The 13,850-nt window shown below is 49.6% G+C and overlaps 1 protein-coding gene across 1 annotated transcript; it reads left to right on the forward strand.

Moving 5' to 3' along the window:
* The first annotated feature begins 4,614 nt into the window (after window positions 1–4,614).
* Window positions 4,615–9,766, forward strand: OCSTAMP (osteoclast stimulatory transmembrane protein). Its single transcript, XM_054218610.1, has 3 exons — window positions 4,615–5,829; window positions 7,032–7,375; window positions 9,316–9,766. Exons 1-2 carry the CDS (start codon window positions 4,786–4,788, stop codon window positions 7,371–7,373), a joined length of 1,386 nt encoding a protein of 461 aa, XP_054074585.1. The 5' UTR covers window positions 4,615–4,785; the 3' UTR covers window positions 7,374–7,375; window positions 9,316–9,766.
* Window positions 9,767–13,850: the final 4,084 nt, after the last annotated feature.

Genomic DNA, 13,850 nt, shown 5'->3' on the forward strand with positions numbered 1-13,850 from the left:
TTTATGGTAAGCCAACCCCATTATTCGTGAAGGGTCTGTGATGTGAGTAGAGATATGAGAATTCCCAGGAAAGAGCATTTCAAGTGCTGTATTAACCTTCTGTAACTGACTATGTTATTTTAAAGGAACTTTGCCTGCCTATGCACCATTTCTCTCGGAATGTAAAAATCCAACAACCATCACAAAAGCCATTCACATTAGCAGCCTGCTTGTGAATTTTAATTAACAGGAAATGCCACTCACGCATTGAAATTCAACATCCAGAATATCTCTGCTTTACTCCTTTGATGTTCCCCTTCCAATCCCAGACCAACATCCACATGTTCTCCTGAGACACTTGGAGGAAAATCATCCTGGTTTATTTACAGTAGGAAAGCATTTTGGAGTATCTTTTATCCCAGACGCATTTCGAGTTGCTTTACAAACTGTTCGCACAGAAGAGCTGCCGCAGCGTGAGTGATGCTGGGGCCGTGCTCAGCCGGTTTGCACCCGGCAGCGATGCTGGAAGTTCAGGAGAGAAAGGGGAAAAACTCCTGAAACAAATGAAAGCCCAGCATGGTAAGGGAAATTCAGCTATTGCAGGTTAGCTAGCCTTGGCTCCTGTATCACATGTATCCCTCATCAGCCACTGAAAGGATATTGCTGGGATTTTTCTATCGTAGGAACATAAGAAGACATGACCTAGCTCTGTATCACCATGAATTGTTCATTTGCATGTGATTTTAACAAGCAAAGAATCACCACTAATGGGCTAATCTTTCCCACACCCTCAGTTTCTTGAGTTGGCAGAATAACGTGATCAACAGGTGCTGATGGTATTGCCATGGAGAAATATGTTCAGCCTTAAATCATCCTGGTTTTAGCCCTCCATTCATCTTCTTTGCCCAGCCCTTTTCTTAGGCTGTGTAGTTCAGGTACTCCACACTACCTGTGCTACAGCTGCTCCTTTACGTGGCACCCCCTCCCATCACCGCCACCACCCTGTCACTGCAGGTTGAACTTGCAGGTGTCTTGGCAGGACACTCTCGTTCGGACTGCCCTGAGACCCACTCTGTGAGCGCGGTACTTTGCAAAGCAGAAACGGACGTAAAATCTCTGTGCTGGTGGGTACAAACTCAGTCACCATCCCTAATCCGGGCAAAGCCAGGCTATGCTCCCTGGCTGCAATACAAATGAAACCCTCTGTCGTCTTCCTATAGTTACAGCAAGCTCGTTGCAGGCATGGGGGTCTCTTCTTGGTCGCCTACTGTAGTGCTAAAAAGTATAAATCAGGGATGTTAGAAAATCTTGGAGCTTGAGCTCTATGGAGATGAGTTTGTCGAGAAAGCAAAGTCCCTTTATACCACCTGGAGCCAGGCCACAAGATCCCCAGTGACATAGGGTGGGAAAAGGCCCCTCAGAGCATCCCGAGGGGACACAGGGTACACATCCCCACCGCCGGCTCGACAACATCCCGCTTCTCCTTCGCTTCCTCAATTTTCCTTAGAACTCTCCCACCCGCAGACTTTAGTTTCGGAGCTGAAATGAGCGCAGACCTTCAGGTACTTTAGCAGAATGTGGCCGCAAGGTGTCACAGTTGCTCCGCTCAGATGCACGGTCCTGCCCTGTCCTGCTCCCCAGCCCACGGGTTTTTGTGTAGCTGTGTAAACACCGTTAATTGATTTTTTTTTTTTTTTTTTTTTTTTTTTTTTGGCAAAGCAAGCTTGTTCATTGAGTCCTGGGGAAAGTTAGGCATTGATGGTTCTGGCTTATTTAGAGGTTATCAGTTTGGGCTATAAAATAGAGGATATCCCAGATTTAGGGTACTCCAGAGATCCATTTTGAGTTTAGCCAGGGGAAACTCTAGGTTTGTCTTTGCATGCAAACGCTTTGTGCTGCCGGGAGTTCCTGGCCAAGCACAGGTCCCCCGAAGACTTCAGCTCCCCTTTGCCAGATGATGCAGCAGGCTCAGAAAACACTCATCACCATGTTGCAGACTTGGGATTTTTTTTTGTTCTCTATTGCTAATGTTTTTTTTTTTTTTTTTCTGGCCCAGAAAGCTACCTGCTTAGCCTGGATGGAGTCCCAGGGGCTGATGAAATCAGTTAGCTCAGAAATACAGTGAGAAAGAAGTTTAATCTCAGAATAGCGACTAAGGAGAACCTGACGAGTTTTGCAGAATATAGCCATGGGCCTTTTGGGGTCGTCCTTTATAGTCTGTAAATTGAATTCAAGACCTAATTCATGGCCTGTGCAAGCAATTGCTATGGATGCTCCAAACAAATGGCACTTTCTTTCCCACCCGCCCGGCTGGTGCCTCTTCCCGGCTGGAGCCAGTCAGGGTTTCTCATTCGGTGTCTGTGCTGCAGGGCACCAGGAGGCAAACCTTGCTCTGCCAGCCATGTGGGACAAAGGAAAACTCTAGCAATAAAGCAGAGTTGTTGAGTGGAGCTGCCAGGACGGAAAGAACCTTGTCTGGTACCTGCAGGAAGGGCTGAGGAAGCGGCAGAGGTTTGCTCTGCTGGCTTGTGCTCATCATGGCTCGTCCTCCAACCACTGCCCCTGCCGTGGGCTCCAGACACGTCCCCCGGGGAAGGTGCTGCTCTCCCACCGCTCGCTGGAGAGCAGATCCCTGCGTGTTCCGTCCCTGGGGGTGGCTGGGACAGGGCTGACCTCCAGCCCTTTGCCCTCTCCTGCCCAGGGGAGCACGAGAACATCGCGGGGGCCTGGCAGTTCCCAGCCAGCGGGAGGGCTCGGCTCGGCACGGGACAGCGGGTCCCCGTAAGGAGTGTGCTCAGCAGTGGCTGGGTGAGCTGTGTCGCCTTTGCCCACAAGCAGTGGCTTAGTGTGAAAGCGCCTGGCAAAGGGTCAGGTTTGGTGGGGGCCAGGGAAGGCTCCCATGAACCCTGAGCTCAGTGCAGGGGGTGGGCAGCGGCGGTACACCTTTCTCGTGTGCCAGCTGATGGAGGAGGGGCAATCCTCTTCTTTGGAAGCATAACTGAGGAGCAAACACCATGGGCTGGTCCTTGTCTCCCAGCGCGTGGGTTTGGTGGCTGGAGCTCTGTGCCCTGCACATCCCGGGGCTCAGTAGAGTTGGTCCCATGGGGACCGCATGTCTTGGCTTGCACATCTGGGAGCTTCTCAGTGCTTTGGGAATCCTGCCTGTGGCAGGGCTTTCTTTGCAGTGGACTTGCTGGCTATAAGGAATTGGGAAAGGTTCAAGTTTGAAGCTTCATTTTCCTCCGCTCGGACTATGAGATGAGCCTTTAAGCAGTTCACGTACCCTGCCCACCAGCTCACAGTTTCAGCAGGGAGCAGCAGCTTGCTGAAACAATTATCAGCGCATGGTTTGATGGATCCTACCATGCCCTTCACACCATGACCGATGTCTGAAAGAGGTAAAGCTCCCCTTCTCTCTGAGAGATCCCAACCTTGCTACTTGCTGCTGGGCAGTGGGAGGAGAAGTCAGCTGGGATGAGACAGCTGATTTCCCCACAGGGGATGGCGACACCCCACGTTCCATGTGATGCTTGTTCCATCTTCGTCAGTCCGTATGTCATTGACTCATTTTTTTCAGCTATGTGTCATGAAAATAAGCCTTCTCTGCAACAAGGGTAAAGCCCAAGCAGTGCTGTGCGTCCCGGCTCTGTCCTGTACTGGGGTTATTCCCCGGGCTTCACACACCAGGTTTGCCCACTCACTTTAGGAATTGCCAGCATTGCTGTTCTGAATTGCCTTAAAACAGCTTTTTTTTTGAGTCCTGGATCTCAGCCACATCGGTTTCCTATCCCGTTTCTCCCAGTAGCTGCATCCAGGATCCTCTCTCATAGCAATAAGGCACTGGAGCAAGGAGAGTTTTCGAGCAAGACTGGGGCACCTCTCTGCTGCTGGGTAAGTAGTGTCTGCTGTAATCCCGCTCCTTCCCTCTGTCTTGGTAGCTCTTGAATGGCCTTTTTCCACTGGAAAACCTCCTTTTCTAGTCAAATTTTTCCCTCAAAGGATAACCGAGGCTGCTGTCGGGCAGGGGGAGAAGGGGATCGCCTGTTTGGGTTTAATCCTGGGGAGAGGCTCCTTCTCCCCACCAGGTTTTGGAGAGTCACTCCAGATGCGAGGCCTGAGAAATGATATTCCTGCCCAAACATTTGTTTTCGGTAGACATTTAAATAGCTTTATGGGACATTTCATCCTGTCTGCAGTGGCCAAATTATTTTCCTGGGAGATTTCCTCTGGCACCGGAGCTTCAATGTGAAACTGTTTTCTCTGATCAGTTCTGTATCTGTCACCCTTAAACCTGCAGATTTTTGTTTGGTCTCTCTTGAGAGGCAGGGAGACCAGAAACTCCCACTCAACTGCCTCTTATCCATTGAACACCTTGTAATTACAGAGCTGATATAATGATGTCCACAGCAACCAGGAGCCGCCTCTTTCTCCCTCCAGCATCCTCTAAATAACCACTAAAGCCACTCTTAGCCACAGCTAAGGAGATGACCCCTCTGAATAGCTTTATTATGATTTTTACAGAAGAGTACAATGCTTTCCTGTGCTTGCTTTAGAGGAGGAGCAGTCGCATTGTACTTGGTATTTGATCTTTCAAGAAATGCCTTGAACTTCCCTGTCCTGCATGCTTCCCGGGAAGATCTCAGTCCCAGCTATCCAGGTTAGTGGAGAGGTAGAGAAGAGTGAGACCAGAGACACTCAGAGAAGGACCTTAGAAAGACCCATGAGTGATCATCTTGAGAAAGCCCCCTAATTAGCGCGTTTCTGTACTTCCTCTGCTAACACCCGGGCACTTGTTCTGTGTGCAGGATGGGAGCCCGTGTCTACTGTGAAGAATTTCTGTTCCCAAAGGTGCGCAGGACCGTTGCAGACCTATGGTTGGTTTACTCCAAGCCTGTCCCAGCAAATGGCAGAGAGCTGTGGACCTTGTTTCTACAGTGTTCCTGCATTGCGGCGGTGATAGGAGGCCTCTTTTACAACTGGATGTTCGCTTCCCTGGAGTACTCCTGGCACCTCTCTGTTGCAATGGCCGTCTCCTTCAGTCTGCTCCTTCTCCTGACCCTTTTCTTGGTGCATCCCGCCCGTTGTGTCTTCAGTATGATCATGCCTACGCTAGGTACCAAACAAGGCCGGAAGCTTCTCTTGTCGACCTGCACCATGATTGTGGTGGTTAACATACTACCCAACATCATAAGCAACATTAAGACCATACTGCAGGTTATTCAGTGTATCTGCAAGAATTCCTCTGAGAGTCTTTTGAACTCAACCGCTCTGCTAGGGACAGCTGCCTGGGAGTTTGGGGATGCAATCCAAGAAACCAGCAATTCCATTAATATTCATAGGCCTATGAATGGACACTTTCAGTTTTCATTGCTTAAGAACAGCTCGTTGATTTACCAGCAAATGCACCTTGCTGGCGAGAAAATTGGGAGGGACTTTTTGGCTGTCGAAGTACTGGTCAAAGACTCTGTACGAGTAGGCAACAAGCTGGTTGCTGGCTTCTCCATGCTTTATCTCTGTTTTGAGTCCACCTGGTATTTGAAAAATTATCTCACCAACCTCCGCTTTGACAATTTTTACGTCACCAAGAAGCTGGAGCGTTTAGCTGTGGACAGAAAAGAAGCTCATCTGCTGGTGGGCCCATGCAAAAACCTCCTTCGACCAACGGGCATGAAGTTGTCCCGGGAAGAAGTGATGCTGTGCCTCGTGCAAGCCATGCTCCTCACTGTGGCCCTGCTGCTGATGCTGGTGGTCGTGGCGATGGACCACTTTGCGTTCAGTCTGGCAGACACCGCGGAGAGAAAGGCGTCTCAGTTCTCCACAGTGCCCGTCACTCTCAACATCAAATACAGTGTAAGTGCTGGGGTCCCCTCCTTCCCTGCACGGGGACCCCGCTGTGTGTCATAGAATCACAGAATGGTTTGGGTTGGAAGGGACCTTAAAGATCACTTAGTTCCAACCCCCCTGCCATGGGCAGGGACACCTCCCACCAGACCAGGTTGCTCAAAGCCTCATCCAGCCTGGCCTTGAACACCTCCAGGGATGGGGCAGCCACAGCTTCTCTGGGCAACCTGTTCCAAGGTTCCAGACCTGTGTCACATCGTAGGAGGTGGCGGTGGGGATTGCAGTCTTCGTAGCCTGACTTACATGACCCTTGCTTCCCTTCCCTGCAGCCAGCTGGACAAGGAACAGGCTTGGGGAGGAGGAGGCAGAGGCACAACCTTGGTTGCTTCTTCCAGTGCACCAAATAGCAGCATCTGCCTGCTCCAAATTACCGCTTCTTGGGAGCGAGAAGGGGAGCAAACAGTGCCTCACGCTGCAAAGGCACTGCTAGCATGGGGCAGCCAGATGTCCCCATGTCTTCGGGTCCCTTCCCTGGCACCATCCCCCAGCTGCAGCGTGGGTGCAAGCACAAAAGGAAGGGGGAAGTGGATGAATATACGTCTCGGCTGCGAGGATATCTCCTCATCTTATTGCACTGGCTGTTCTTTAAGGAGAAAGTCCTGCTCACTGGCTTTGTTGTCACCCTGCACAATCTTTTTCACAAGCCTCCCCAGTTTCTATCTCTTTTAATATCCTTTATTTGGACTAGTTCTGGTTTATTTTTTTAGCCTTCCTCTTCTGCCGTGCAGCCTGCCCCCCTCCCCAGCCCCAGGGTTCCTTATCTCAGATAGCGGCTTATGACGCATTTGCAGTGAAATAATCAGGGATCAGAAAAAAAAACTCAAATATTTAAATATGCAGCCACTAATACTGCCGTCTGTGCTATGTGTTTCACTGTAAATCTCACACGGCGAATACCTGTTATGAGCTCTGTAACAGCAGGTAAAGATGACAGATAGGATCGAGTCTCACCGGGCCAAGTACTCCGCGCCTACACATCGTGCTGTTACTCTCGCTCAGCCTGAGGTGTACATGAACTTCAACGTCCTTCTCTTAATGCACCCAAACAAGCTGTAATGGTGATTACACCCCCCCAGGCCGATGTTTTTGTAGTAACCAATTGATTTTGTTTTGGTCATACCCTGTTTAACTTTTAACTCTCTTTATTTCAGGCTAAAATAGGGATCCTAAGCTCTCTTCTGGAATTTTTGGGGCTTCCTTCCAAAGAATTACCACTTCAGGACTTCAAAGGAAGCTACCACCACTACCTGATCTTCAGCTCTGCCCACTGCAGGATCAGCCGCCCGACGCCTCCCAACCCCTCTGTGCTGCTCGCTGTGGGGCTGCTCTTCTGCATCCTCTATGCCACCGTATTCCTGCAAACCTACGCACACCGCCTGTGCAGAAAAATCGCAGGCTCCTTCTTCGAGAGCTGGGAGGAGAAGCGAGCACTTTACCTCTACAAGAAGCTGTCCAGGAAGCACAAGGAGGGAAAAAAACGCGTGAGAAACTAAGGGTACTTTTGGAAACACAGGGGATGCCTGAGAGCCATGGCAGTGGTTGGGCGCAGGCTTCTCTGACGGGATCGTGCGATTAATTTTCCAGAGTCAGAGAAGTGCTTGGAGTCTGAGGAAAAATATTTGCCAAGTAGAAAAAAAAGAAGGAAAATGGTGAAATGCCACACTTTGCATCAATTTAAGAAAAATGGACTAAATTTACTTCCCTTTTTTTTTTTAAACCTAGAAGGTCTGGAGTCAGCTGTTCCAGGAATGGTGGGAGATAGCTCATATGACTTGGAGAATATCCACAGCATTAGGCAAGGCTAACTGGGAAATATGTGCAAGTCAGGGTGGGGGAAGAGCTCATTTGCCTCCCTCACCTCATCCATGCTAGAAGAAGTACACACTTCCTTTCTTTAGCAAGTTATCCCTTCAGGCAGTAAGAAAGGAAACTCATTTAAGGTGATCAATTTCATTTTCAGGGATTTTTTCTTTCAGGTTTCATGCACAGAAACCTGTGCAGACTGGGTAAACATTAGGCTTTAGAAGACAGCTTATTCACCGAAGACAGTGTCATTTCAGCCAACCGAAATAAATTCAAGGCCAATATGACCATGAGATGCACATCCTGGGCATGGGTGGTGGCGGAAATCAGCACGAGGGCTTTACGAAATCACTTCACAAGGGCTCTTTGAAATAAGACATAAATAAAATAGCTGAAGGACCTTAGAAGAGGATGAGACCAGCCAATAAAAGTCAATTTGGGTGTCAGTCTCTTTTACCAAGTAAGAAGTGATAGAACAAAAGGAAATAGCCTCGAATTGTGCCAAGGGAGGTTTAGATTGGATATTAGGAAAAATTTCTTCACTGAAAGAATTGTCCAGCATTGGAAGAGGCTGCCCAGGGAAGTGGTGGAGTCACCATCCCTGGAGGTATTTAAAAGACATGTAGATGTGGCACTGAGGGACATGGTTTACTGGTAACTTGGCAGTGTTAGGTTTATGGTTGGACTCGATGATCTTAAAGGTGTTTTCCAACCTAAAGGATTATATTATTCTTTGATTCTAATTTAGGCCAACATCCTGGAGGGCTTCAAATGTGGTAGACAGAAACTTGACTTTGCAGGGAACAGGGAGCTAGCAGGATTTAGAGGGCTGGACTTGCCTGAACCGAGAGCCGGTTTTACGTGTGGCGTTGTTTCAAACTGAGAAACTATGGTATTGTATCCAAGATGCCAAAAATCCATCACTGGAGCAGCATCTGAAACACGTTACTTTTGAAAGAGAGTCAGATCGGCCACATCTGTAAGGGCAAGAGTCAGAGGAGGGGAAGATAAATCAGTGCCAGGTTAAAAAAAAAGCAACTTCGTATCTTCTTTTCTTCAAAGTATCTCTATTATTTTCCTCCCTTCTGCCGTTAGAGTCTTCATTAAGGTAATTATTTGACATAATGCACCTCAATGAGATTAAATTACAGAACTGAAGTGGCAGCTGCAGCCGGATGCACTGAATTCTCTCAGCTTCTGAGGTGCTTGAAACAAAGTAGGTCTGGATTATTTTTTTTTGAAAGCATCTATCTAACAAAACCCTGGTGCATTCATCTCCCTAGGTTTCTTAATTCCCTGCTGTTTTGATGATTAATCCAAGCACTTTTCTGCCTCTACAGCGACTAGGGGGCTTTGTCATGAGGTTTCTGTAGAAAATGCTCTGTGTCGTTGTTTGGGGAAAGCAAATAGATTTCCACATGCCCATTGAGTAGCCCAAATTATCGGGATCCAGGGGTTAAAAAAGCTGGGAGGAGAACAGAGGAGCTCCTTCAGCCAGCAAAGCATCCCAGAAGCATGTTTTCTTCCAACAAGCACATATTTATAAAAAGGTTTTCCTTGGGAAGGCTTGCCTTTTTGACAAGAGATTTGCATTAATCTTTATTTTATTTTTTTTTTTTTTTTAATGGCCAGCAGCATTTGAGGAACCCTCCTGATCAACATCCAGTTCCTTGCCTTCCAAGGGAGATCTTCAGAGGAGATTGGGACATGGGGGAGAGGAGGCTGAAATGGTGAAGTTCTGGGGACCAGCATGGGACTGGCTTTGCTTTAGAGATAGGCCCTCCAGGTTCAGATGGGGGTTTGAAGTGAATGAGACCACAGAGACGGACTAAGAGGACTAAGTACGACCCTGAGTGTCCCATTGAATCCTTCAGACAAGCGCTGCCCAGCTTCCAGCCGGGGCAGCTGAGCAGCATGTGAAGCAACTCCTGAAACACCCCTTTTCAGCCTCAAAAATCATATTTATTAGCAAAAAGCTGTCCCAGTCCAGAGCGGTTCTTGACATCTTCTCTAGAGTCTCCTTCATCTCCCACTAAATGTTAACCACTAAAGACTAGTCCTCGGAACTTTGCACTTCTAGATTGTAAAATTCAGCATCAGACAAGCCTTGATTAGCATAATTACATCTGCTTGAAAGGATAATAATCAGTGTGAGGTATTGCCGCTCTGCCTCCAGAGTTGCAGCCTTCATAAACCCTTCATGAAGCAGAGATGTGCTCCCAGTTCCATTTTGCAGAAGACACTAAGGATGAGAGGGGTAAGTTCTTTGGTGGGTGTCACACCACTTTTAGCAGGGTCACTGGCAGGGAACCATGGGCAGCAGAGCCCCTGTCACCTGCCTGCACGTAGGGGTCAATTCTCCTGCCCTCGTTTGGACATCTGCCCTAGGAGCCAACGGGTCGTGCCCCACGTGCCATCCGTCTCCTCAGCCTCGTGACCCTCACACATGGATTTTTGCTTCAATACCCATGTAGATATCAGCACGGGAAGAATTTGGTTTTGGAAGGTGAACACCTTGCAAAGCACCGGTGAGGAGGTGAGAGTTGGGTGGTAGCCCAAAACCTGGCTTTTCTCATGGCAGCGCTGAGAAAGGATGGTAACAAACGTTGTGAAGTGTTACGCTCTGCCTGTGTCATCTCATTAGTGTCAGAAGGGTTTTGGTTTTTTTAATTGTAGGAAGGAAGAAGTCAGTTTGATACCCATTATGGTTATTTCGGAGGTGAAGTTGTGCTGATGTTAAAATGTGTGTATGCTAAAGGCTGACACACTTGAATGTCACTGAACCAATGCACGTGAAGAGGTGTTAACACGAGACTACTGCTGCCTGGGTTGATGTCATCAAATATAGACATGTATTGTACATACTTAAGTGATGAATGTGTTTCGAGGAGAAAAGGGATGTTGAAAGCTGGCTCTTTGCCATTATGCCACTTAACCCAGAGCCCCAGACTTCCACGTAAGAAACTAAACCCAGGGAACGGTGGTAAACGTGACACCTGAGGGGGAGACTCAGGGAAGATGAGCTCTGAGTGGTTTCCAGGCTGAGGGACCAGCAAGGAGAGTCGTGGGGAAAACACAGGGATGGAGTTAAACCCGAAGAAGTGTGTGACAGAGGTGACACCTGGGGCAGCCTGTGCAGGGCGAGCAGAGGGGACCTGCCAGCACGGCTGGAAGGAGCTTAGTCCCTGCAGTAACTTGCTTTTTCACCTCCCTGGGGATGTCAGCAGGACCCCAGGAACAGAAATGGAAAGGGAGGCCCTGAGGAGCAGAGGATGCTCCGACGGTCCCCGCTTCGGCAGGAACAGCTTGTGCAGCGCATCAGCCACGTCGTCCCTGGGGCCAAATCAGGCTGTGATGCGTTCCCTGGGCGGGGGCGGGGGGTGCAGCGGGACCAGAGCTGCTGGAAATTGCTTTGCTCTCCTGTGAGGTGTTGTTCCTCAGCAAGATAAAGGCATAACAAAATAGAAAACGTTACCCGTTACAGAGTCACATTATGTGCTCGAGAGGTAAGCTGCCTTGCCAGAGTTTGCTTAATGGTGCAACAGAGAAATACTGAACAGATTTACCCAGCAGGCAAAGTTAATTTACTCACATATTTTTATTAAGTAGGGCTAATTTACAAGCCTCGTTATTTGCTAGGGGATTTTCATCCCTCAGAGCCACCTCCCACTCCCACCCTCACTTCTGCTCATCACGGCTCTTGTTGCCTTCGTTTTTGCTCAGCATCACCCTCCCGTCCCGCAGGCAGGAGGGAGCGGGACCGAGGCTTTGTCCTGTGTTACTTCCACGTGGGAGCTCCCGGCGCTGTGCCTGCAGCCCACGGACCAGGTCCTGCGTGTCCACCTCCTGCACGGGCACGTCCACCTGCTCCCTGCTGGGCCCCGCTGCTCCTACACTACCGCAGTGGCTTATTTACTGTCTCCAACCGCTTTCTGCAGGGCAGGATTTCATCACATCTGGCCTCTAGTTTTCGAAACCCATGAAGTTGAAAGTTCAGGGTCAGACGTTTGTGTGCAATGAGGCAGAGGCAGGGCTGGGGGCGGGGGGGGGGGTGCATTAGGTGGTGGGTACCAAACTCATTGGTGCCGATGCCAGCCCATATCCTTGCTGATGCCAGCCTTGACCCTGCTGTCATGGCTTGTCATTGTAACTCAAACCGGCTGCAGCTGCCGCCAGTGTAAATGCTGCTGTTGATTCTGGGGAAGCCGGAGCAGCCCGCTGCACCCGCACTCGCTCTTCCCTGCTGTTGCTGTTCCAGAGCTGGATGCCACAATAACCCATCGAGGGCATGGGAACCAGGAGGGGTTTCTGGAGGGCTGGGCAAGAGAGGGGACTTGCAGATGCAACAGCTCCAGCAGCTCTCCCTGGAGCTCTTGTCAGAGCAGGGCTCATCGCTGGGGGCAAAGTCCTTTTATTTTGGCTTTGGTGGGGGTTGTGACTCTCTCTGGAATCATTGTCCCCACCAGGTCACCCTGAGACAGTTTCTCCACCCCATGCTGCCTGCAGAGGGGGGTTTGGCAGGGCACGCAGGAGTGCATCAGTCAGGGCTCTTTGCCTGTTTTCCTCCATGCACTTTTTGACGTTGGAGACTTCTTAATTACCTAGAGAAAAGTGTTAATTACAAGAGAGAAAGGCCCATGGATTAGTCTTTCCTCCACCGGTGCAACAAACCCAGGGGACAGAAAGACCCTCACACATGGGACAGGATCTACCCTGAAGCCCTGGATTCCCTTGGGGCTTTGTGGTGTATTTTTGTGGATTTTTCACAGATAAAATATATGCTAAGTTCCTGCTTATGGCTGTCTGGCAGGCAAGAATGAATGGCCTTAATATACTGAGGAGCAAATATAAACTATTCAGCTAAGACAGTGCTCTGGGAAAGATGTCATCCATAGTCACAAAACTGCATCCACTGGAGCAACCAATCAATCAAAAACCTCTCTCCAGAATTATTTCCTGATTTTTAAGCAAATTCCATTTTTATTGCATTTATCCTATCTATAGTATTTTCACTGTAATTACAATGAAGAAGCAACATTTCCATGCACCGAACTTCAGAAAAGGAAATATTAATAAACATAAATAAAAGCAAATAAAAGCTATTTCACAGCATTCTGCATGCCCCGCCATGGATGCCTGCCCTTGCTCGCAGTGCCATGCAGCGTACCCGGGCAGCCATCGGCGCAGGCGGGGAGCACCCTCTCTGCAGGAAGCCTCATCTCCAGGGTGTGAGGAGCTGGTGGGGATGGAGTTAATGGAGTTATGGGGTGGGTGAGGCGATGCGGCTCCCCTTGAGCTGCCCACGGCTGCGAGCTTGCTGCACGCTCGCCAACACACAATGGCTGGGCTCTACCTGCCCGTCCTGTGTGACCATGGCTACATGGACCTGTGGTCTGATACAGCTGCTTCGTATGCTCAGGGACAGGATTTGCCTGCGCAGTGCCCTCCGGCAACCAGTGTGGCACTGGAGCTCACCACAAGCTTCATTTACAGAGCGGAGCCTCCAGAAAGCCCCAGCAGAAGATGGACTGACCAGGTCTCGGTTTTCCAGGCTTACTGATGTCCCCAGCTCTACCTAGTGCTCAAGAAAACTCTCCTGTTGCAAGTGTCCAGAACTAGATTTGTACCATGGTCAAAAGTCCAAATCAAGCATGACTACAATGAAGGAAAGCAAAAAAAATGCCAATGCGAAGCCTTCTAGAAGGGGACGTCTGCTCGTGCTTTGATTTGACCAGATTTGATTTGCAGAAGCTGATGCTGTGGCTGGCCACAAAGAAGCACTTTCCGTGTCACCAGACTGCGCATTGCAGCAAGGCGGGTGGCACAGGGCCAGCTGGCATGGCATACCCGCAGGGTGCTGCCAGCAGCACTGGTGCCCGGCGGGAGAAGGTCCCAAATGGTTAATCCCATCTGCAGCTTCCATAGGAATATGCAAAACCTTCAAGCAGTGATTCAGTAACGATGCTCTCCACGCATCTGCATCTCCAATTACAGCTGAGATGGGGAAGCTCAAGACTTCATCATGCCGTTCCTGGCGTGGGCGGGGAATGGCTGAGTTAGTGTTTATTTAAGGGAGCGCTTTGTGCGTGAGAAGCCCCATCTGAAGGCAGCTCCACCGTGCCGAGCACTGCACGGCCACCCAGCAAGGGCAGCTCTGCCCCAAGGCA

This window comes from Rissa tridactyla, chromosome 12 (genome assembly GCF_028500815.1).
Source record: "Rissa tridactyla isolate bRisTri1 chromosome 12, bRisTri1.patW.cur.20221130, whole genome shotgun sequence".
NCBI classification, from domain to species: Eukaryota; Metazoa; Chordata; class Aves; order Charadriiformes; family Laridae; genus Rissa; species Rissa tridactyla.